Source organism: Ambystoma mexicanum, chromosome 3q (genome assembly GCF_040938575.1).
Source record: "Ambystoma mexicanum isolate Mex_15411 chromosome 3q, UKY_AmexF1_1, whole genome shotgun sequence".
Classification (NCBI taxonomy): domain Eukaryota; kingdom Metazoa; phylum Chordata; class Amphibia; order Caudata; family Ambystomatidae; genus Ambystoma; species Ambystoma mexicanum.
In genome coordinates this window covers 51,378,240-51,404,501 of record NC_090926.1, presented here as the reverse complement: position 1 = coordinate 51,404,501, position 26,262 = coordinate 51,378,240, and the positions used below count along the sequence as shown (strand labels likewise).

The window sequence follows — 26,262 nt, the reverse complement described above, 5'->3', positions numbered from 1 at the left end:
CGCTATTGAAGCGTACAACGGCACCAATTCATAATGGAGCAGCCACAGCAAGGAGCGCAGATCGCAGTTTCATACCTAGTCGCCGAGTGGACAAACTTAGGAGTAGATGTGAGAGTTGCTGAGGAAAGCGGAATCACTGTGCGGTGAAGAAGCAAAGCCGACGTGAAGCCTGTAAGAAGCTCTGATGTTTTCAGATAAAGAGGAAGGTAACGAGAAACCGGGAAGGCTCAGCAATATCCTGAACAAACATTTAAACTGGCCAACTCGTCTCAGTGATTGTTGAAATTGAACTTTAAGAGTCAGAGAGAAATCAATACAATTCCCTGAAGGGGAGGACAAGGCAAATGAGAATTCCTCGATTAACCTGAACTGTATGAACGTAAGGAAATGTGAGAGCAAGTATCCTGAAAAAGAGGAAACTGAAAGTGAGAAATGCACAGTGTCAATATTCATGTATGTGAATGATCTGAATAAAAGAGAAAAATAGAGATACTTGAAGGACTGAGTCATAAAGAGAATATATCTCTACCTTGCCCAACAGAGAATCCATTTTATAGAAAAAGGAGACGATTGGGAGTAAGAAAGCGAGAATGTGAAGAGTGCAAGGCTCGAATAGCCTCAAGGATAAATCAACCTGAATCAAGTACACAAAGTGGGAAACAAGGGAGCCAGTTTGAAAAAATAACTGTATGAACTGATAAGAGTGACCAAAGAGTCTGGAAAGATCCTCTATTAAGATCAGTGCAGAAAGCACCAAGCAGTAGAAGGGAGTCCTGCCCTTTTGTTTTGTTTAATTAGTGGTAGAGTCAGATAGGTAGAGAAATACAACTGACAAATTCCTTAGTTATTTTTTTAGGTAAGGAATCCCCCATAGCTACAGGGTTAGCTAGGCCTTTAGATTTATTATTTTAAAAAACCTGAAGTAAAAATCTCCTTAAAGAGTCTGTTGTCTTCCTGATCCTCCACACTATACAGTTAAATCCTTTGCATTAGGAGTAATTAGCACTGTGGCAGGGGAGCCAGCCAATCTGGTGGCTAGGAACGTGGGTTAGAACCGCTGGTGAAAGCCCACGTTCCATCCCACCTGATAGCCGGCTCCCCCTGCCGCCACCTTCACCCACCCTCTGTCCTGCTATTTCTTTTTCTCCTCCTCCCGCCCCTCAATTTACCATATCTCTGTGGCGGCAGCACTCCCTGTCGCTCCTTCCTCTCCGCTCCTGCCGGCTGCCATTGAAAGGGAAGAGAGCCAGCGCATGGGCCCCTGCTTCCCTTTCCATGGTGGCAATCTTGGAAAAGGATTTTCCTTCATACAACGGGGCACTGCACATGTCCCGTTGTACAAAGGAAAATCCTTTAAGCACCCGGAGTTACTGCTTTGGCAGCCCGGGGTGCCAATAGCCTTAATCCCCCGTTCCAAGGGCTAGAACGGGGGTTGACAGCCAAGAGCCCTCATTATCCGGCCTCGCTTCCCTCGGGCCGATAACTTGGGCTGCCGGGCCATTACCCCGTTCCAGCCCTTGGAACAGGGGATTAACGCCATATTAAATCCCTTGGAATGCTCAAAGAGCACCATCATTGGACAATCTGCAGGGTATACAAACGAATACAGGCAATCAGTTGCATGGAGCATGCCCAAAGCCACTTCTCAGTGACAGCTTAGTCAGATGTTGTACTGGCAGATTCTACATACGCATATAGAATATAGTCCATGGTAACTGATGTGCCCCTCCAGATGTTTTGAACTACAATTCCTATGATCCAGCACCACTGAGTAGGTGGCATGGGATGAGGGGAGTTAAACGAATAAATCTGCATGGCTGCAGAATGAGTAACCATGCTATATACCATCAAGAGCAATGCAAGTAATAACAGCTTTTATAGATCCCCAAGCTCTGCCCATCCAGGACGTTATGGACCTGTAAACCTTGTTAAATGCCCTTGCTGTATTCGGGCCCTTAACTCAATCTTCAGGGCCCATAACGCCTGGTACGGTCTTCAGACCAGATCAATAAAGCTAAACAATTAGCCTTCGTAGGAGTGCAGCTTGAGACCATAATAGATTTGCGTACGAAGGTAAAACGTAAAGAGGCAACATTATGTGGGGTCCTTGGTCTTTATTTCCTTAACTGGCTTGGGAAGACACAAGCAAACATCCAGATGGCTGTGAATGGTTGGGTGAGTTGCCCTGAAGAGTTACTTCACGTACCTCTGTGTTTTTGTTGCCACAGACTGGGCAATGGAGCTGCTCTCCATGAGGAGGTCCAAGGCCTTTGAGGCACTGCCGACTACAGAGGGTGGCAGGGCATTAGAAAAAAGATAGGGCCTGGAGCGTTGCCGTAGGAGGGAGATCACCTCCTTGGGGCCTGTGGTGTATCCACCTGAAAGAGAAGAGAGAACTGCAATTATCAGTTAGGCGAAAAGGAGTCTGTGTTAAAAATCAACACACAATCTTCCACCTTCATGGTCTCCTCAAGAAGACACAGAGTACTACTGCCCCATTCATGAATACATACAGAGTTGCATTCATTGTCCTCTCCAGCCAAAGTCTGCCTCCTTCAAAGTCTCCTCTACTGGTCGAGAGCTGCTAGCTTCCTTAATCCGTCCAATGATGCAAGCAGATCTGCTCCTTTTATCAACTCCACAAACTAACATTTGTAAGGCCTTCCGTGAGTTCAACCATCACTCAACTTTGTTGTACGGATATGGATTAATATTTCAAAAGAAAATTCAACAAAAAAAAAAAATGGATTGAGACCTAAAGTCAGAGACAGAATTCACTAACAAAATTATCAAATGTCATCTTGGGTTACTTGTAATTAAAACTTTTATTAGCTATATACAAAACCTGTTAGTTTGGAGATATTGGTTGGTTGTGCTGGTGAGCATGAATGTGGTGGGCAGATGGCGGTACATTCATTTGTATACATAGAATGCGTTTTTATGGTACCAACGTGTTTTGTATAAAGCTAATAATAGTTTATTACAAGTAACCCAAGATGACATTTGATAATTTTGGTAGTGAATTCTGTCTCTGACTTTAGGTCTGGATCCTTTTTTGTTGTTGAAATATTGTCACTACCTGGGTGATCAAGACTGTTCCATGTCCCTTATTTTGTTTAAACCGGACATGGATTAAGAAATGAGGACGGCATTCATTGCATACAAAACACTACTAGTTACAGAGGCAATACATTTTTGTTCTTATTAAGTGTAAGCGTTAGCATAGCAGATTAAATGGCTGAACAAAATGGTTGAGTAGGGCCTGGCATAGGATTGACAACTTGCAAAGTGCAGTGTTGTCCCATCTGAAGGGATAGTTTAACGTTTGAACTATCCACCTGGGAGTGACAATCTCAGTTAAATATGGTCTCACTCCAAATACTCTGTTCAGAGAACGAGACCGACCAAGCACATTCTAAAATGGATTCCACCCGACCACTCACAACCTTGCTTTTTGGATGTGGGCAGTTTGGTCTTCTCGTTGTAGAAGCGTATAACTACAGCCTATACCACCTCTAGTTTTTCGCTATTGTACCACATATAAGCCGAGGAGGCAGATGGGATGGGGGGAGACAAAGCTTTTGTTTGGTCATTTACCCATCCATGGACTGCCCTTGGACATGCTAATCTCTATGGCTATTCCCACCCACTTCCTGCTCCTTTCCACCCAAGACACATCGTCCCAGGATCTCTATAAGCTAGCTTTATCAAACAACAACCTTTGTGCTCGAGTTGCCTGCCAGTGTTATTTCAATGCAGTATTCTGAGCCTCCATGGCTTAATTGGACTGCTAAATGCATATCTGGTGTGATAAAAATGCCTTTACCAAGTGTGTCTACAGCAGCAATATGTGCGTCCTTCAATGAAGCGGCGTTAAAATAGTGTGTACTGTGTACATTTGTTAGAGGAGCATTTGCAATATACTGCTATTTTATGCCCACGAGCCAGCACCATTTTGCAGCAACTAGCATTAAAGCCTAGTTAGTGTAATCACAGCAGCACCTGGCAAATGCTTTTCCCCATGTCTACACAAAACCCTAATCTGCTGGCATTGCCAATGCTTGTTTAAGCATGGGCACCAAAACATTAAATAAAAAGTGGAAAACTGGCGGCTCTGCTGAGAGGATGGAGGAAACCTGACCTGCGGCTCCGCCCAGAGCCTTTCCCAGCGTGGAGTTCACGAGTGCTACTCGGTCCATGACCCCAAGCAGTTCGTCGGTGCCCCTAGAGTGGAAGAGAGGAATGACAAGGTCAATACGCAGATAAGACTTTTACGCACCTTACGTCATACAAGGAATTTCCCTTGCCGGGGGAGCTGCAGTTTGGCCAATACAACTTCACAGAAGGGGATCTGTACATGTGCCCCCTAACTTTAAAAACCATATGCTGGTTGTCGACCGGGGCATCTTTTCTCCCTGTGCCTTCACTATTGAGGAATAGTCCAGGCTGCTCCCCACCACTCAACACGCAATACCTATATTAGATGGATTATCCTCATTTCCAGAAGCCCTTTTCGGTGGAGTTCGTGCTCACGTACCGGCCTGTAGGTCCCATGAAACCGGTGGCATGGCACTCATCTATGAACACCAGTGCCTTGTACCGCTCTGCCAGGTCGCAGATCTCGCGCAGTGGTGCAATGTCTCCATCCATTGAAAAGACGCCATCAGTGGCAATCAGTCGGAGCCGATGCTTCTAAAAATGGCGGGAAGAAGGGAGGAGAGAAGTGATGGAGACATTTCATTGTTAAAAACGGTTTTGCCTGTTTTTTTTACAGGTAGTATGACCCGGACAGTTTTCTGGCCTTTTCAAGAGAGCAAGGAAACCCCTCTCAGCCAGGTGTAAGAAGCTTTCCAGGGAGATAGTCAGAGCCATGAGGTGGGCAGTGGCAGTTGAGGGCACCAATGCCTTCCCCCTCTTGTGCAAGCCTGTTTTTAAGCAGTCCAGCTTTGTGTCATGCCATGCCCCCTCGAACAGATGCTTGCCAGTCTTTTGCAGAGACCAAACATCAGAGCAAGAAGCCATCCAAAAGCATCACAATGAGACAAGTGCCCCACGCCAGCAAAAGAGCTTGCAACCCTACCACCAACAAGTGGTTTGCCCGCAGTTAGCGGGATGCTGCTGCAGACTGAGGGAGAAGCGCAGCCACAACACCCACTTGTGGTGGCAAGAAGAGCCCGCCATACTGCAGAGTGATGGCAGAAAACAGATCCTACCACTCCAGTCTTACCTGGTCCACCAGGGACTTGTACAGGGAATACAACACCTGCCACCATGGGAATTTGGCACACAGAACATGGCCCTATCACATGAGCAAGAAAACGGGACTTGCCAGGCTGCCATTACTGTTCGGCAGCAGACTTGCGCAATGGAATGGTGGGGGTGGGGGGGTGTGGGAGTGGAGGAACTTTGCCTGCTATTTCTAACTTTGCCAGATATCTCACCTTCCTGGGTGGGAAGGTGTGCCAGATTGGCCAGGGAGAGAGGTCAATCCCTAGAGAGGAGGGAGATAAAAGGGAACCAAGTGAAGTGTGGGTTATTCTGGGGAGGTCAGAGGAGGAGGCGAACAACCAAGAGACCAGCAGCAGAACCTGAGCTTTGGGGTGATTTTTGGAAAAGGTGAGGTATTGGCTACTGAGTGCCAGTGGTTCTGAAGTAGGAAGTAACTAAGTGTATAGTACTGAGTGAAAGGAGGGTATCAGAGCAATAGTAGAGTGTAGGAAGGGGGCAGTGTAGGGTAGGCGGGAGCATGCGAGTGGAAGAGGGAATAGTGACAGCCGAGAGTAGGTAGTTACATCAAAGGGTGGTGGTACGGAACAGAATGAAAGGGGCCAGAGGGACAGGAAGAGCGGGAAAGGAGGAGTTGAGGGGGGCAGGGGGCAACAAAGGCAGGACAAGTTGACGAGAGAGTGAAAGACTGATACCGAATCAACCAGAGTGTCTGCAACCCGATGGTGGCACCCTCAGTCAAAAGGTGCACCCATGCTCGTCTCCATTGTTTTTAAAATTCATCCCTTTTCCTTGTTTTCAACATTCATTTTAAACACCCCTCATTCCCAAAATCAAGGAATCCGTAATAAATTCCAACACCCTCATGCTTGAAACTTTGTAACCTGCACAAGGCAACCAAACATCTGGGCATTGCCCCACTTGTCTTCACAGAATTGTTTCACACAAGCATCTTCAAAATAAAATGTGCACGTTTGTATGCATTATTAGCTCAGTGTTATGTGCAGACACATCGCAGACTAGCTAGAACCTATGTGGGGCAGGGATTTACTGTGGAGTATACACAGAGTGAGGGGCTTTGGAATGCTGATGGCCCCTTCCAGCTGGGCTGGGACTTGTTGGGCAAAGATGTCATTGCCATTCTCCATTTCACACTTGTGTCTGCCTCAGCCCAGTAATGAAAGATAAGACTTAAGAGAAATATGCACACAAAAAATCCAACCTTTTGTCAAGATTTCCCGGAGGCAAACCTCTGGGTTTTACACTTCAAAAAGCATTTTCAGGAACGAGGATGCGTACCACACAATAGTTTAAGTGCCACCACCGGGGTCTGCAGGGCACAAACCCTGTATCACTTTAGACCACTAACTAATGGTTAGAGTAGGGAGAGCTAGGGAGTCCCTCAGGGAGTTCAGAAAGGTAAGGCCAAGGGCCTTAAAGTCAACATCTTAGTCTATTTAGCGCTTAAAATACAGAGGGAGAAACAATCTTTATAGACTATCCTGAGATTAAGGACGTCTGGGCTAGGGAGGAGGAGCATGTAGACAAGAGCGAGGGGGGGGATGGCCCTACAGCCCTCTACAAATGTAATAAAAACCCTTGAACCGCCTCTGAGATTTGGAGTGATTCTCTTGCCAACTGCAACAGTAAATGAATACAACATTCGCTTGTGTTCAAGCTTTCCCCTCTGTCTGTTCATAATATGGTCAGCGGTGCACGATGTTTGCCTCTACAGACAGCTTCTGGCAGTCCATGTTTTGTGGGCAGTTGGTGGGTCTCTACCGGTACCAGTTGTGACTGTGGAGATTCCCCGAGTACCCTGGCATTGCTCTTGTGTCGCTGGTAGCGAGCCACTGCCAGCCACACAAAGACCAGCTGCCCCTTATTGATTTACTTCTCACGGACCATAAATCTACTGCACCGGGGCTCATTTTAGCGTCTCCATCAGTCTTCTGTTCCAGAGTATCCAGGCAGTTCACCTCCTCGTCCCACACCCAGTGTAATGGGGCACTCTTTCTCCTTATGACCACCAATAATAAGGCCCACCAAATCAATATTCACAAGAAACCTCGAGTTCCTTCTCCTATGAAACATGAATTCCATCATACGCGACTCTGCTTGGGCATCGATGGTTTCCTCCTCTTAGCCCCCCACAATATGAAGTTGTTAAATGCCCCCTGCTGGAGCCTCACTGTGTCACTCCAGTAGAGCTCCATGTCCTCACCCCCCCACCCCCGCTAATGTCCCTGTACCTGAGCATCCTTGAGTTTTTCCTCCAGGTCCCCCATGTCCATATGCTTATAGCGGTATTTGTTGGCTTTGCATAGGCGGATCCCGTCAATGATGGATGCGTGGTTTAGTTCGTCTGAAAGTACTGCATCTTCAGGGGCCAGGAGTGCCTGGAAAAAGAAAATGAAGGATTAAGGATTTGAGCATTTTCAGCGATTTAGCAGACATCTAAAATGCACTTCAGAGTTCTTTGGTATTAGGAGTTTCTATCCAACAAAAGACATACTCAATGCAAAGTTTCATCATGTAGGGTTACAAGGAGAGCAGTGTCAAGTTGCACAAAGACAGATTTGTCACCATTAAGATATGCTGACCATTTTAACTGCAAAAAGATGCAGAAAAGCTAAGAATATTGTGCGGAACCAGGAACTCATGTCCAATAATACATTTTCTGATTAAGAAACTATAAAGATGGTTTCTCTGAATTAACATTAAAGTTAGGCTCTTGCATGAGGTTGTCCTGTAAGCAAAGTACTTAACTGGAATACACTAATGGAGGATTATCGCTAGTCTCTTAATCGGTTTGCCTCAATATGGGTGCAGTTTGAAAAGCAGAGCATTATTTTCCACAACACTCCTGTGTGTCTCCACACCTGCCAAAAAATGGAATTTCTTTTCAAAAACATTTTATTGATATTCAAAGACGGGGTGTACATATAAATACACAAGGAGAAGGCGACTTAACTGTCATGTTAACAGCAGGACATACAAAGTGTACCATGCATGATATAAACTTCTGAATGGGTAGAACCTGTGTTGTGCCAATTTGTTTTGCAAACCTTACACATCGCCAGATTCATTAATGAACAAGTTCACCTAAAATTGGCAAGAATGGACAACTCTGCCTGGTGCTTCAAGTCAGGTGGAAGACATCTGGCAAGGTGCTATTAACAAAGCCCCTGGATGATGGCTTAGAATATAGAGATTTGATCATAGTAATCACTTGTGAAACAAATCCCAAACATGCTCTCACTTGACCTGATCAACTGGTTTTTCAGCATCCATAGCAACAGCATTCATTAGTCAATAGGGAAGGTTACAGAGCATCCAAGTGTTGTCCATGGTGAGATGTCCCTTGACAAAACCAACCTAATCAACTGCAATTAAATCTACTAGAACAGTGACAATCCTAGATGCAATGAATGTTGTTCATGTGTTGCTCTCATTGTATATGGGGGAAGATTAGCCAGCAATATTTAACCTGAAAGGGGATCCTTATTGGTTTCAGGTTCTTGAGCCTCGAGTAAAGTGTCTCTAGATACCTTCCATCATCCTATATTTAAGGTGAAACCTGAAGAGGGATGTGGAAGCCTCCCCCCTCCTATGAAATTCATGACACGGAAGGAGGCCAGGAAACACTGCAACCACCCATTCTATTTTGGACACATTCCCAACGGATGAATGGTTGGCAAATATGTCGAGAGATACCCCCTCAGCCAGCCATACGCCCTGAACCAGCCCTACAGACCAGGTGCAGTATGAATTTACCCGAGCGTGGATGAGGAGCCCCAGGCTATGACCAAAGACACCTCAATTGACAGTCTTGATTAAAGCGCCAAGAAGCCATGATTGCTGATGTCGTTAGAGACACGATTTAGCACCATTAGACATGAAGCACACATGCCATCCGCACTCCGGGACATAAACACTCACTCAAATACATGAAGAACACGAGCGTACAGTTCTGTAGTTCGAGGACAGACTGAAATTCGAACAATTATACCATACATTAATTTTTTTTAGCTTTTTGGGGGATTCACAGTTTTAAGGGTCGAATGAGGGAGCTGCACAGGGAGGACTTGGTGGCTATACTCTCAAAAAGGAATTTCAACACAAAAATTAAACCATGGAAAACACCCTGCCTCCTTCAAATATTTGAGCAAATATTTGTGTCCGAGAAGAACTTGCTCTCCCGGTCAGTGCCTCGGTGCCCCAAGCTTTCAACTAATCGGCCACCCAAACTCCTGCCTCTCCAGAAGGTCACATTTTTTAACCTTGGCACCCTCACTTACTAAACTCCCCCTCCACAAAACCATGCACTTGCGGAAACAGCCACTTTTTTCCCTTTCAAACTAGACCGGTCAGGTGATGAGTCAATGTGCAGAAGGCTGCTTACAAAACAGACACACCCGGGTGCTGAGCTAGTTTTAATTGTACTTCAAGCAACTCACTGAATCAGCTCATACATAATCTGGTATGATTGAGCCAATGGGATCTTTAGGTGCTCTATGCAGCAATTCTCAAACTATCCCCACTTCTTGGCATACCAAAGCTGTGCGAAAGTCAGACCACAGCTTCTCTGACAACACTATTAAGTCCTCCATGAAAACAGTCACCTCACTCTCCTTTGCTGCGCTAGAGACTTTGGGATATCTAGACAAACCATCTGTGAGAATCCTAGCATACCTCCACCCGGAACCGAACCATACGAAAAGCCCCCGATACTCCAAACACAAATTCATCCCAAGGTGAAGCATACCTTTCATCCTATAACGTGTCATCAATACACTAATCTGCTATTTTACCATTTTTGAGCAGCACACAATCTTTAACTGGCTCTCAACGGCCTCCTCATTCCAGAGCCACCCAAAGCCCTCCCACAGTTTACTTCTTTTGGAGGCAAGAAGTCCTAATAGCACATTGCATAATAATATATAGCAGCACAATCATGTCACACCACTAAGCTGCTCACTGCCTACTAGGCTTAGCTCTCGTAATTTACAGAAAGGTGTGAGGGGTCAGAAATGCGAGGCAGACAACTAAGATTTTTCAAACAAATCCATTTCATTCAATCAAAAGGATGGTTAAATGCCTCACTATCCCTAACCTGATGAGGATTTCCCTGCCTAAAATAAACTAAAGGAAACACTAACAAAATGATTCTGTCCCTCACACCTTTACATACAATAACTCAACAAGGTAATATATGGCCATTCAAACAAGTTAAATGTATTAGTAAGATTCACAACTTGATAAATCTCTCCTTATAATCTGGGTGAATGTCCCTACCCCAGATTGCAGCAGGATTCTGTTCAACAGATCCAAAATTATAAGGAAATCCTGTCTTATAGCAAAGTTCCACTTTAGTTTTTTAGTTTCAATTCGACAACACACGTTCCAACTTGATAACAAAGGTTACAACTTGAATTCACCCAACAGTTCAATTAATCAACAAGGTTGTCTTCCTCCCTCTTGTGACAAAGAATTCAAAATAACGTCTTCTAATCAACAAAAAAATACTTTCATAGTTCCTTGGAATCAACACAAATGTCTTTGTTAGGATAATTCTGCAATCGCTAACATAACCTTTGGTTCCACAAAGTTAGGTGAATTTGCAACAACTTCTAGAACACTTGCTTCAGTGATATACATTTTGTCTGGATGCTTCAATAACAGTTCAACAAAAATATTCCAGTGGTTCTGCCACTTCAAGACTTTTAAACACACCACAGATATTAAACAACTTCTGCCTGGTCTACTCACCTGCCAGGCCTATACTATAAAGGTCCTTTTGTCCGGGCGTGCTTACTTGCCAGGACTGGCAAAACTATTAGTACTTCTACAAGTACTCTTGTGGTTAGGTTTATCTTCATGCAACCTAGAAGACTTTATGATTTGATGAACAACAACAACAACTTCTACTACTTCTTTGGGGAAAACATTTAACACATTGGTTCAGTTTACTTCATACCTCCGTTTATTACATACAATGCAGGTTCTGTTCCTCTCCCCTCTACACCTTTTGTAAGAAGGACAGCTTTCCTGCCACTTTGGTTTTCCCCCTCTTACATTAACCAAGTTTTTATATTTGCTCCTTCTCACTTCCATTTTTTGTTGGCTCAGGCAATGCTTATTTTGGTCAGCTCCCTTTATTGCCACTTTCCTCTAATGACAATGGGGTTTACAAACAAGTGGGGTTTTTAATGTTCCCTTTTGGCATGGAGAATGATGGTCTATCCGTTTTTTAGCAAGGTTAGCCCTTTGTGTGGTTTGTCATTATTCAGACCTTTTCATTCACAATTACAGTTGGCTAGTTTGTTTGCCAAACTCATTCTGCTGGTTTAGCCACTTCACATTCCCTTAGTACACAAAATAATTATCTTTATAGGTTACTTCAGTTCGATATGCTTCACATTGAATTTCTGCCACTCCACTGCTTTTACATTAGTTTGGTATTCAAAAGACCCGCTGCGAGCCACGGGGCGGCTACAGAGCGCTCTGAGGTCGCAATTAACTCACCAGCTTAGCTATGCGCGTCTGCATGCCTCACCGATCTCGGGCTCCTGGCTTCTTCTGCTCCGGACATCCGGGAAAAAAACACCACGATTAGTTCTCTTCGTCCCACGCTGAGCAGACTAGGAGCAGTCCGTGCTCCTAAGGCTCGCCGGTGCTTGCCTGCCACTGGAGTCAGCCTTGCTGGGTGGAAGGCTTCTTGGGTTCATGCTTCCTGCCACGCAACCTCTGCACAACTATCTTCAGGGTGGAAGTCTGTAACAACAAGGCTTCCTGCTGAACGACCTCTGCAACGCAGGTCTCCAAAGGAAAGTACCCGCTCAGAACTGTCATCTGTAGTCCAAGCCACTGCGGTTCCGGCATCTCTGGATTCCTTCCACTGCAACCCCTGAAATGTGGAGTTTCTGCCATCGCTCCACCTGCGACTGCTAGTCTGCTCTATGGCCTGCGGCCCTTGTATGCCCCTCTGTCTCCCTCAAGCGTGGTTCATTACTACCAATAAGCTGCAACTTGCAGTCTCGTGCCTCTGCAGCCCTCTTCATCCCAGTAGTTTGGAAATCATGCGACTGTGAAAATTAGCCTTTTTAAATGGGAAATATCAACACCATGTTCATTCCTATCCTTATTACAGGGAGGGTTTGGCTTTACAGAGGAATAAGGGCCTGCAAGGTCTAAATTGGAAATATTTAAAGATACCTTTATTATTCCCCTGCAAGTCATAGGAGTCTGTCTTTAGGAACATCAGTGGCTTCAAAAGGGGTCTTCTTACAATATGTAATTGGTTATGGTGGTCTTCACCCACACTCCAATAGTTAGCTTGGGAAAATAAAAGCTTTCTCCAACAACAAGCCATTACATATTCTGGCATTAATGATCCTTCCTTTCTTGAGGAAGACAAATACCCCATCTCGTCCCACAAAGTCCTCCTATTCCCCTGGAGCCCTTTTTCTTCTCAGGTGATCCTTCGGCTAATCCCACCCCCAGGGTCAGGATCAGGAAGAGTCTGCTTTTCCCTGGCCACCTGGGAGGAGACTTTAGGTGGGGTTTTTGTGAGGACTACACAGGACTCGTCACATAGGCTAGTATTGTGTATTTCACCTCAACTGCTGACCAACCTTGCATGATAACCCCCCTCAACCTCTGCTAGAAATTAATCCGCCCATTGACACCTTATGCCCACATCACCTCGCTAACAGACCCATCGTCTCAAACCTAAAGGATGAAAACACCATTTTAGAAGAGTTTTTTTTCTTTAAAACAAATCAAAAGTATGGAAGTCCGCGTTGTAGGCATCTAATTTGTTCTTCTCACAGCTTCCAGCTCTCTAGCCAATCAACAAGTTTGGAATGGAGGCTCGAACCTGCTACAAAGGTAACATCCCAAGTAGAGGAGTGAGTATGTGGCGTGGCAGGACTGCAAGTGCGAACTATGTTGGGGAAAGTTTACAAATGTTCAAATAAGGTCAACAAGCCTAACTAGCCACCATCAAAGGCTTCCATACCCCCACACCGTCAATGCGATTATAGTCTAGATCGGTTGCAGCTGGTGAATTTCTAAAGTGGAGCGGTGTAAATGTTTTCCCAGAAGTGAAGCAAGAGAGTGTACCTGAACTAATCCAGTAAGGGTTTGGTGGCATTGAAATCGTGCATTTAACTGCAAAGACTTCAGAAAAACAAATACAAGGGTAGAATTGACACTCCATTCTGTAGGACAACACATGAAACACCCTAATAGATGTCAGGGTACCATCAGTACACAGGAGCATTTTGTAACCAGTGTTAATGTAGATGTCAGTGTAGATGACTTTCTATCTAATGCAAAACCTGGAGGTCTCTCTCAACAATATATGCAAGCATTGCCCCACTTTCAAACAGGCTAGATCATGAGGTCTGTCCTCCAGTCATGCTTTTTGTGTCCAATGAAAGTAATGAGGCTACTATCAAATATTCATGCCATTATTGTATCTGTTAATCCCACTTTCATTTTCCTAGCGCCCAAAAAAGGTTCTGTCAACAATATATAGCTATGCTCCCCACGCTGCTAGTGTCCAATCAAATCCTACAGTCTGCCTCAATATATGACCATGTTGACCCACATTTCGGCATCATGTCGCTCTCAGTCCCTACAAACTTTGCCTTTGTCCCAAACACAACCACCCTCACATACATACATACATATGTACACAAACAGATTCAAGCAAACACGCATGCAAATACATTTTACACATATCTTTTTCCTTTGTTATGAGCCTAAAAGCAGGCAAGAACTATGTGATTAACCCACCTGCTTATAATTATGGATTGACAAAGGTCTGCATCATGTGCACAACATTTGCACATTAAAAAGCCTCAGCTCTCCTTAAGTGTTACAGGTTATTTATTTGGAGGAAAGGGCTACTCCTACCGTGTTTGCCACGTCAGCTGCCAGGGCAGCAACTACAATGGAACTTCAGGGGGTGGAGGACACTAGCATTTAATGGTGTGGGAGAAGCTACCCTCAGACTACGTAGGCATGGACATCTTACCTGTATGGGACCCCCTTCCTGTTCTCACCAAGTAATGTTTTGGGAACTATTGTACAATTAGCATTTGAGGACCGGTGCATATTTGTATGGTATCCGACAGTATGGTAATACGGTGGTTGTGATGTGGTGCATGGTTGGCTTTGTAGTGTGAGGAATCAAAGGGCATCCTCACTTCTTTCCCCAATATAGATCATCTCCTAGTAACCACCAGTCAGCTACTGGGACGAGGACTAGACAAACCAGTCATACAGCCTCTCTTTATTGACTCTCACACAAACACCAGTTATGTACTGGGGCGAGAAGGAGGCCAGCCAACCAATGCAGAACTTGCGAGTTGGCAATGAGCAGTCTTATTCGTTTCAGTCCAATCAACCTGGCGGGAAGTTTCAAAGCAGAAAGAACGGTGATAATGGAGTTGGCTGTGGAAGCAGGTCTATGGACTGCTTGACGAGAGCAGACCTCTCCAGGAAGGCAGCGTGGCAGACGGAGTGCTGGAAGAACCCGGAAAGGGTTAGAGTGCATGCAGCAGGAAGCAAGGATAAAGGAAGCTGGAGGCCTGTGGCAGAATATGGAAAAGGAACGGGGGTGACCAGGCAAAGCTGCCGAGTGAGGCCCGAGCTGCGAGAGACATCGGTGGTGGGAGCAAAGCCACAGAGAGCCACTGTGGAGACAGAGTGAGGAGCTGCACCAGAGAGATTTTGTGGCAGATGGAAGCACTGACCGGGGAGTAAACCTTGGAAGGCACTTTGAATACCAATCTAAATGAAAGCAAGTATGGTTGAATACCATTTTGAATGAAAGTAGTTTTGTGGAATCACAATCTAAAAGGAACTGTGCCGCTTGAAAGAACAAGCATTGGCAAGAGTCATAAGGATGTTAAGGATCCATGCAACTTGAAAGAACAATCACTGGCAAGAGCCACAAGAGTACGTGGAAGTGTAACAAGTAAATGGTGGCAAAACACGCAATGGTAAAGCATCATGAGGATGTGAAATGAGAATAAACCAAGCACCACTGTAGAGATGAAACAGTGGTAACGTGCATATGAAGGAGCAAGTAAGGTGTGTCGATTGAGCGACTTGTAATGTGTGGAGCAACAGCTATGCCTAGATCGAGCACACCCATTTATGGAAAAGCCACTTAAAGCACCACAAAGAAGCTTTGGATTGATTCTAAAGGAAATCTTGTGTGATTTGAAATTAAGGAATTAAACTATGAAATTGGTGAAAGGTAACCAATTCGGAAGAGCTGGTTAGTATCCCAAGGAATTGTGTTGAAACCGTTGAAAGACTTGAAAGCGTGGGGAAGGGAACCCCTTTTTGCACTGTGAACTATTTGAAGCTTGGGGAAGGAAAATCCTTTGAAACCCAAGAGCTGGACAGTGCTTTGAACTTATATTTGAACACTTATCATTTTGAGGCCGACATCCCTACACACTGTATACAAAAAGATGGGAGGGAAAGTATAGGTTTTGGACACAGACAGATGTTTGCTTTGGACTTCCTGACAAAGACTATCCTTAGTTTTATTTAGGTAGGGAACTCCAACCTAAGCATAGGGCATGTTAGGCCTTTTTACACACTTCTTTTCTTTTGAATAAAAGTTTATAGCCCAAATTTTAATTGTGCCGTCTGCGTCTACTTCATGATGTTATTACAGTAGCTAATTCACGGTATATTCTTTTCAAACAAAATGTTCCCATCTTAGACTGAGTAGCACTACAGTGGAGTTTTCAGTTAGAATGGAGATCCACGTGATTAAAAATGGGCCCTGAACTTGTGCCATAGCATAGTGTCACCTGACATAGCATCATTTAGTATAACATAGTAACAGGGCATAATATAGCAGAAAAACCAGAGAAAGAAGGGTTTGTATGGGTATAAACAAATAAATGTAACCAACTGTGATGTAGCTAACGTGGCAATGGTTTTCCCCCAGTTATTGAGTGGTTTATTCGGTAAGATGTGGTAACAATAACTACCTCCAAATCATTCTACCTCCCACCCTAACTGACACTACTCAACAACTGTAGGACTGAAATAACAGCTTACGCAATAGAATGTCCACCACCCAGAGACAGGTGTCTACACTAAATTTCCCTATACACCCAAAATAACTCACAGATAGACAAACAAAAACCTGTACACCACTCTGACAGACACCACAAACGACCACACAAGCAGTTTACATTAGCAACCTGGAGCATAGATTAACCACTGCTCCCAAAATACATAAAATGTACACACTGTCTTTATGAGCTCACACACAATGACTCAAATGTATGGGTTGAGACTGCTTTGACAAACTACAACCGTGCATTTTGTAAATGTAGGTTGTATGTTGTATAAATACCTGCGATCAGAACAACACATTAATATTGTGAGAAACCTGAAGGTGTCTCACATTATAGTCCCCGGGGGTCTGTCATACAGGTAGCCAGGAAACGGCCATCTCTATTGGATCCGGTTCCGGGGGGTAGACCAGTAGGGGAGGATCACTTGGATGTGGGGGTCTTCGTGGAGTGGAAGTGGGATTCTGACAGGTGAGACGTTGTACCCCCTTCCTTGTAACACCTTTTCACCATCCTACCACATAGGATATCTAGAAACTCTACCCTCTCCCCTTTCCAACACCAACACTATCCTACACTGCAACAAACAACAGACTAACACCAGAGCCATTTACCTTACATGTCCCAACTCTAGGGTCAAGCAAAGTCAGGCAATTGACAAGGATTACACACACCTGATGGCCCTTTCTTCTCCATAGGGATACAAGGCAGAGCATGAGAGCACACTACGAGCAAAGCCATCCGCACAAGGAAACAGCTAATCCAAGACGGCAGTTTAAACAAAGACAGAAGACGGCGAGACAGGAAAGGACAACAAGCAGGGAGATGCCCTTGCCCTTTTCAACTTGGAACCGCAAAGTCCCTGAGAGAAGAAACTTAAGACCGGGATCTACAGCTGGCGATGTCAACAGTGCATGGGGCCTCCTGCAGTGATAATGCAGGTGGAGAGGCAAGCTGGCTACTGTGGCACTAACCTTGACTCCAGAGATCCGATGAGCGAGCTGGTTCAGCACAGGCGGTGTGTTGGAGAAAGCGGATACAACCTTGGGTTCAGCACAGTCGGGTTGCTAAGTGGCAACATTTATGAACGCAAGGAACAAAGTACTTGTGAGTTTGTAAACTTTAAGGAGAACCTAGTGAAGGTCCAGGTGCAGAGGGGTCTGGCGCCACGTGGGTGCTCATTCGAAAGACTCTGACCAGGACCTGTTTTGAAACTGCAAGTACCAGAAGGCCCTTGGAAGGGGCGGCGTGAGGTGTCAGAGTGGTGGTACAAGGGTCACGTCAAACCCCTTGTATTGTTAAAGTCTCTGACCCGGTGCCGGAAGAAAGCTAGGGGAAGGGAACCCCCACTTTCTATCAGGAATGAGAATAAGAGCATGAACTGTGTGAATGATGCCTATGTGAACCAACAAAGGGATGCCAAGGGGAAAGCTAAGAAAAGTGAATCCCGCATTGAGTTATAACGAAAGTGAACTGTGAAATTGGCAATTGTGAACGCGGCGGACAGATGCCTGCGAATTGGGGTGAAAAGTAACACCTGTGAACATTGTGTCGACAAGATTGAACCTGTCCGAGTGTTGTCTACAGTGAGAAGTTGTTTAAAAAGACATTAAGACTTGTGAATACAAAAAGGTGAGACTATCTTTTAATACAAGCCCAATTGAACCTGACAAAGGGAGATTAATATTCTAGAGGGGGTCTGAGCCTGGAAGAGGGAGACCCAGAGGTGAAAAGCCATTGCCCACCAAAACGTAGAGGCAAACGGTCGAGAAGGGTCTGAGCCCGGAAGATGGGGATCCAGGGGGTGAAAAGCCATCGCCCACTGACACGTAAATATACAGAAGAAAATTGTTTAGTAAGACATTTGAATAGTGCAAGCTGCACTCGAAAGGCCATAGTGAACCTGAAGGAGGGAAGTCCAAAGCAAGAAGGAGCTGAGCCCGGCAGAGGGAGATCCAAGGGGCAAAGAGCAGTCACAGAAGGTGCAAGATCACAGAACAAACTTTTTGTTTGTTTATTGTTTTGGCGTGGCAGGCCTTCTAAGGCAAGAGACTTTGTAAGAAAGAGACTTAGCCCCAGAGGTCCTTATATTGCTGAATGGAACTGTAACCTCGTGCTAGTGAGGCCCAGGAGTGTGCTGTGCTCATAAGTCCCACCTTGTCCATGCCTAAAACGTGGGGAAGGGAGACCCAGTCATACCATCCTGGCCTATCATTTTGTGAAATTTTTTTTTTTGCATTTGGCTCAACATCAAGCCTTTACAAAGTCTACATAAAAAGACATTAAAACACTCTTAAAACATATTTTTCACAATTCATTAATTCTCATAAAACACTTATTAAATTGGACATATTGTACTTCCCTCCAATTCAATTAGGGTCATTTATCTCATCTAAATTCAAGCATTCAACCTTAAAATATATCATACAGTTATTTCACACATCTTTAAGACTTGAACCGCTGCTGATGTAAATACAGCATCATGGCACACGCATTTCCTAAAGATTGTTCGAGGTGAACTCCATGTGCCTTCGCATTCCATCAGTAAGTGTCTAAGTGATTGTTTTGCTGGAACTGCACATATTACATATTTTTTTTGCTCTATATCCCTGCTTTTGTCTTTCCAACACTTCTCCACAGTGTACTAAATTCAACCTAATCCTAGGAAATTGTTCCGCAAAAAACTATTCAGATATTTCATAAGATAGTCCGACAAACAACCAAGTTTCTTTTCATGCTGTAAAAAGGGACTTTGGAGGAGGACATTCTGACCTTCTCTATGGTCTCAATCCAATCCATCATTTACAATTTCTTTTTAACTTTTAATGGATTGCACATATAGTGGATTTTCTTTAGTACAGGCCCTTCTTATTTTGACAAGACATCACTGTGTCATGTACGGGCGTACGTACACTACCAAGACACGGGGTCGTAGCCCTTTAAGGACTCTGCAGCCAGGTGCCTGGACGTTGGCATGGCAACGAAGGCGTACTCTCTATCCTTCCTACAGCCGACGCCGAGCAACGCACAGCGTGGTCACATGACCCGTCCTTCATAAGAACCTCCCTCACTCTGCCCCGGTGCTTCCGATTGTGAATTAGTTGCGCTACGAACTATTGTATTGTGTTTACCTTGTACCTCGTTCCCTGTTGCTGTTTCCTCTTCCCCCCCCCCCCCTTTGACCCTTAAAGCATCTGGACTCCTCGACCCGGACCGCTGTCTGGAACTGCCTTTGGAAACGTTTTGTGCCCTGGTTTTTTCTCCAACTCGTGTTTTGACCTTAGACCGCTATTGGATCTCCTCTTGCCTACATCCATTGAACTATGCTACTTTGGCGGCTCCCAGCCCTGTCTGCCTGCCGCACCGCTTCGTCTTTACTTCTTTGGATTGCTTCTGAAATCGTGTTTTGGGATTGTGTGTTCTTTTGGACTATTGGAACTTTTTGAAACTTGAGACTTCCTTTTTTGTTCTGTACACGGACTAGAGACTTCCAGTGTGTACTTAGGCGTCCTCGTGCCGTCGGGACAGCTTGCTGGATTTCTGTTCTTTTGGATTGTTGCATTTGACCTTCCTGCTTCTTGCTTCATGGATTCGGTCTTGGTAAAGGAAAGGAAAACTATGGTAAACCATTACTAGATTCCTTAATATTACGTGTATGGGAAGGGGAGGAGGGGTTTATGACCAAACCTGAGAAACCAAGAATAAGGGGAACACACTAAACTGTGACTGCCTCTTTGTTTTTGTCTGGGCAATTGGCCCTTGATCTCATCTAGAAGTAGGTTGGACCATGCTATTAGTGTTGTGTTAACAAACCCACTTCACTTGCAGATCCAGCGCCTACACCGTTTGGGTGTTTCATCCGATTTTTGCCCGTACTTTCTCCTGTTGCATCTGGCATCATCCGCAGTACCCGAGACTCCATTGGCATCCTTTCTTTTCTCTGATTGACCGCTCTGGTTACTTGTTTGACTCTGAACCAGAGGGGTACATCGGAAAGAAGAATTCCTCGGCTACACTACGTGGGCAACTTGAAACCTAATAGAATCAGAAGCCTACAATGGATGCCAATGAGACGTTGGCCACCATTTTACAGTTGGTGGCCGAACTGCATAATAATATGACCGCTGCCCATTCTGCCACACAACAGCGCATTGATGACTTGCAGGCAGGTCTGCAACCTCTGGGGGCAGAGGCGCCTCCTTTGGCGAGTGTCTCTGGGGCAGGTTCTCTCCCTCCTCAACAGGGAACCGGACCCATCTACATGACGGCCCAGTTCCCTTTGGCCCCGCTGGAACGGTTCAATGGGACCCCAAGACGTACAGGACCTTCCTGAACCAGTGTAGGCTGCACTTTCTATGTCGTCCTGCCTCCTTTCCGGACTCCACTACTAAGGCGGCGTTTTTGTTGTCCCACTTAGGGGGTACCGCAGCTGCATGGGCCAATCCGTTGCTGGAAGAAGGCAGTCATCTTCTGTACAATTGCGATGCCTTAACTGATGCCATGAGGCGTGTGTTTGACGCACGTTATGCCACACAAGCCACGGACTTAGAACTGCTCGGTCTTCAACAGGGCAATCTTCCCCTCTTGTCTTATCTAGCCAAGTTCAATCAGTTGGTGGCAGAGACTGGCTGGCCCGAAGAGAAGAAGGCTTCGCTCTTCTAGAAGGGTTTATCAGATTCCCTGAAGGATACCCTTGCTACAGTTCCAGTGATACCCACAGCCTTTACAGAACTATTGGATTTGGTTCTCCAAATCGATTCTTGGCAGGCAGCAAGGAAGGGCGAAAAAAGAACAGCTCCTCCGCTTTCTGTTCCCGTTTCCGCTTCTAGATCCACGGAACCTATGCAAATAGGGGCAGTTAGAGCCCCCTTGTCGGCAGAAGTAAGGGAACACCGCAAGAAGAATGGTCTATGTTTCTACTGTGGAACATCAGACCATCTGCTTAGGGAATGCCCTAAAAAACCCACCAAGAAACAGGGAAACGCCAAAACCCAGAGACTGAAGGGATCCAGATGCCGGGTGTCTTCAAGTGATCCCCCCTTGTGTAGCCCCTATTGTCTGTCTGTTTCTCTTGCGGCTCCTGGTCTCAAGAAACAGGAAGTAAGGGTGGTTCTGGATACAGGAGCCACAGGGAATTACGTGGATGCTTCCTGTGCCAGAGAATTGGGTCTTCCGATTGTCCCAAAACCATTTCCCGAAATGGTGAACGCAGTTGATGGCTCTTCCCGGGTCTCTGGTTTAGTCACAGAACGTACTATCGACCTTGTCATGACCACAGACTGTGGTCATCAAGAAACTATATCTTTTGACCTCATTGCCGCACCACAGTTTAGGTTCATACTCAGTCTACCTTGGTTGAAGCTGCATAATCCTTCTGTGGACTGGCATTCGGGGGATGTGTGTTTTCTCTCGGATCATTGTGAAAACCAGTGTTTGACAACCCGTTCAACAACCACTAATCCAAGCCATGCTCTCTCTGAGACAGCTCGTACCGTGGGAGCCATCACGAATACCACGCTTCCTATGGCATACCAGGAGTATCAGGACGTGTTTGACGCCCGTGGGGCAGAGGTGCTCCCACCACATAGACCCTACGACTGCCCCATTGAGCTGGTCCCAGGAGCAAAAATCCCATCGGGTGTATTTATTCTTTGACCCCAAAAGAAGACCTGATATTGAAGGAGTATATTGAAAATACTGAATACCGGTTTTATACGCCCTTCACGTTCACCTGCTGCCTCCCCCATGTTCTTCGCCCCTAAAAGAGAGGGGGACCTTCACCCCTGCATGGACTATCGTGCGTTGTACGCAGTCACGATTAAAAACCAATACCCGATTCCCTTGATCTCGGTCTTGTTGGACTAGTTGGGTTCGGCAAAGGCGTTCACTAAACTGGATTTAAGGGGCGCATACAACCTTGTAGGAATACGCGAGGGCGATGAGTGGAAGACCACCTTCCAGACCAAGTATGGTCTTTTCGAGTACTGCGTTATGCCTTTCGGTTTACGCAATGCTCCTTCAGTTAGCTTGCATGTCACCCATGTGTCTAACATGCTGCAACGATTAAGAGAAAACCACCTGTATGCTAAGTTAGACAAATGCGTGTTCCACGTAACTGAGGTGGAATTCCTGGGCTATAATATCACTAACCAAGGTGTGCAGATGAGCCGCTCCAAAGTAGCAGCTGTTCTGGATTGGCCCTGTCCCAACACCTTAAAGGTCTTGCAATCTTTTCTTGGCTTTGCCAATTTTTACCTGTGCTTTATCCAAGACTTCTCAGCCATCGCATCTCCACTCACTGCACTCACCAGCACTAAACGCATGTTTAAGTGAAATGTGGAGGCACAAAAGGCTTTTGAAACCTTGAAGTCTGCTTTCAACTCCGCTCCCGTGCTCCAACATCCAGATCCAACCTCGCCTTTTGTCCTTGAAGCAGATGCCTCTGATATAGCCTTGGGAGCTATCTTATCACAGCATTGCCCAGAGACGAATAGCCTACATCCAGTTGCCTATCACTCAAGAAAACTCACCCCCTATGAAAGAAACTATACGATCACGGAGCGTGAGCTATTGGCTGTTAGAGATGCCTTCAGGGTATGGAGACACCATTTGTTGGGGTCTCCTAAGCCGGTCCAAGTGTTCACCGACCACAGGAACCTTTTGGCCTTGCAATCAGTGAAATGCACCACTGCACGCCACGCCAGGTGGCATGAATTCTTTGCAATGTTCAATTTTACCATCACCTATCGCCCAGGCTCTTTGAACTCTAAATCCGATGCTCTTTCCTGCCTCCATGGGGTTCGAAATCCTTCTAATCTCCAGGGCGCCTTTGTGCTACCTAACCAAGTGGTGTGTGGCTGTACTTTACGCCCCTCTTTGAAGCTCTCGATCCAGGATTGGGTGAGTACCCATCCCTCTGAGGTGACTAGCCTTGGGTTGGAGGTCATTCATTTGTTGCCCTATAAACAGGGTAAAATCTATATGCCTGACTCTGATACACGACATACAGCCATGCAGTGGTGCCACGATTCTGCCATATCGGCGCCTCTGGGAATATGGAAGACTATAGACCTTTTGAGAAGGTGGTGCTGGTGACCCTCCATGAACCATGACGTAAAGGAGTACATGGCAGCCTGTACCGTCTGTGCCCAGTGTAAACATCAACATGGCAAACCTGTGGGCCTACTTCAACCCATGCCTGTACCAGATACTCCATGGAAAATGATCTCTATGGACTTCGTTGTAGAGCTTCCATTGGTTGATGGATACGACGCTATCTGGGTAGTCAGACTATTTTACAAAAATGGCCCCATTTGTACCATGTCATGGTATTCCTATCACTCCGGTATTAGCGGATCTGTTCCTAAAGAACGTGTTTAGAAGCTTCGTCTGCCCTCCATTATCACTGACCGGGGACCTCAGTTCACTTCTCGCGTTTGGAGATCGTTAACCATGACGCCGAGTAAGATGGTAGATATTCCAGTGCATACCATCCCCAAACAGACGGGAAAACTGAGAGAATGAATGCAACTATGGAACAGTTATCTGCGTTGCCTCACCTTCCAACGTCAGGGTACCTGGGTTTCCGTACTACCATTGGCAGAATATGCCTACAACAATTCCCTCCACACTGCGACCAGTTTGTCTCCCTTCTTGGCTTTGTATGGCAGACACCCACGTTCGTTACCTATTGGTGCGGAATTGCCATTCCACAATCCTGCCGCCTTGAGCTGTATTAGGAATCTCTCAGATACCCATGCTATAGTGAAAAGTCAACTGCTACTGGCCCAGAAACGAACTAAGAGTTGTGCTGATGCACACCGCACCGCGGCCCCTCGTTATAGCCCAGGCATGAATGTTAGGCTATCCACAAAGAACCTAAGTTTACTGGGTCGACGGACCCTACTACCTCGGTTCGTGGGTCCGTACAAAATACTACAGGTCATAAATCCTGCTGTTATCCGCCTGGCCCTTCCCTCGAAATGGAAGATACACCCAGTGTTCCACATATCCTTAGTAAAACCTTGTCATCCATCGGCCAGGTTACCTTTACGACCCCCGCCTATTGAGGTGCATGGGTTTGATGAATACGAGGTGGGTGCGATTCTGAATACCAAAGTACGTGGGGGCAGGCGTCTCTATTTGGTCGATTGGAAGGGCTATGGCCCGGAGGATCGCACCTGGGAACCGGCCAGGAACATACATGCCCCGGTTCTTTTGTCACGTTTCTGGTGTGCTCGGGGGGTGAGGGTCCCGCTGAGGAAGGATACTGTCATGTACAGGCATACGTGCACTACCAAGACACGGAGTCGTAGCCCTTTAAGGACTCTGCAGCCAGGTGCCTGGAAGTTGGCATGGCAACGCTGGCGTCCTCTCTATCCCTCCTACAGCTGACGCCGAGCAACCCGCAGCGTGGTCACATGACCCGTCCTTCATAAGCACCTCCCTCACTCTGCCTCGGTGCTTCCGATTGTGAATTAGTGGCGCTACTGACTATTGTATTGTGTTTACCTTGTACCTTGTTCCCTGTTTCTGTTTCCTCTTCCTCTATCCCCGCCCTGTTTGACCCTGAAAGCATCTTGGCTCCTCGACCCGGACCACTGCCTGGAACTGCCTTTGGAAACGTTTTGTGCCTTGGTTTTTTCGCCGACTCGTGTTTTGACCTGGGACCGCTACTGGATCTCCTCTTGCCTATGCCCATTGAACTACGCTACTTTGGTTGCGCCCAGACCCCGTCTGCCTGCCGCACCGCTTCGTCTTTACTTCTTTGGATTGCTTCTGAAATCGTGTTTTGGGTTCGGGTGTTCTTCTTTTGGACTATTGGAATTTTTTGAAACTTGAGACTTCCTTATTTGTTCTGTACACGGACTAGAGACTTCCAGTGTGTACTTAGCGTCCTCGTGCCGTCGGGACAGCTTGCTGGATTTCTGTTCTTTTGGATCGTTGCATTTGACCTTCCTGCTTCTTGCTTCATAGATTCTGTCTTGGTAAAGGAAAGGAAAACTATGGTAAGCCATTACTAGATTCCTTAATATTACGTGTATGGGAAGGGGAGGAGGGGTTTATGACCAAACCTGAGAAACCAAGAATTAGGGGAACACACTAAACTGTGACTGCCTCTTTGTTTTTGTCTGGGCAATTGGCCCTTGATCTCATCTAGAAGTAGGTTGGACCATGCTATTAGCGTTGTGTTAACAAACCCACTTCACTTGCAGATCGAGCACCTCCACCGTTTGGGTGTTTCATCCGATTTTTGCCCGTACCTTCTCCTGTGGCATCTGGCATCATCCGCAGTACCCCGAGACTCCATTGGCATCCTTTCTTTTCTCTGATTGACTGCTCCGGTTACTTGTTTGACTCTGATCCAGAGGGGTACGTCGGGAAGAAGAATTCCTCGGCTACACTACGTGGGCAACTTGAAACCTGATACTGTGAGTGCCTTATTTGATGGTCGTAGCTTGCTTCCATTTTAGATTTAGGTTTAGATTACGCATTTATCTCACCCATTTGCAAAGTTCAATAAACACCCTTGTACTGGGATCACTTGTGTCTGTCTTTACTGTTGCCACCAGGAGTGCCTCACACTATGGCCCTCATTAGGACCCTGGCGTTAAGGGGTTAACGGCTCTCTAAAAGGCTGTGGTGCCGTTAACCCCTTAACGCCTTACTACGAGGTCCCTTTGCGGCTCCCGACCTGAACGGCTGGTCTGGACCAGCCGTTAAAAGTAGGGACCCGCAAAGGGACCTTGATGGCAATTACGGTACCGCAATTTGCGGTGCCGGAATTGCCTCCTTCCCCATTCCCATTGAGCCCTATGGGGCAAAAATGGGAATAGGGAAGGGCCATGGAGAAAGGGGGAATTACCACCCCGCCAACCTTGGAATAGGGTGGCAATTCCCCCTTTCTCCATGGCAGACT

General features: G+C 46.0%; 1 protein-coding gene across 1 annotated transcript in view; it reads right to left on the bottom strand.

Moving 5' to 3' along the window:
* The window catches only part of GCAT (glycine C-acetyltransferase), a 123,328-nt gene that overhangs the window by 4,601 nt on the left and 92,465 nt on the right, over nt 1-26,262 (bottom strand). Inside the window, exons 4-7 of the mRNA XM_069653057.1 lie at nt 7,479-7,625; nt 4,538-4,692; nt 4,142-4,224; nt 2,207-2,378 (exon numbers count right to left, since the gene is read on the bottom strand). Of these exons, the coding sequence (XP_069509158.1) occupies nt 2,207-2,378; nt 4,142-4,224; nt 4,538-4,692; nt 7,479-7,625 (557 nt within the window). The remainder of the gene's footprint in view (nt 1-2,206; nt 2,379-4,141; nt 4,225-4,537; nt 4,693-7,478; nt 7,626-26,262) is intronic.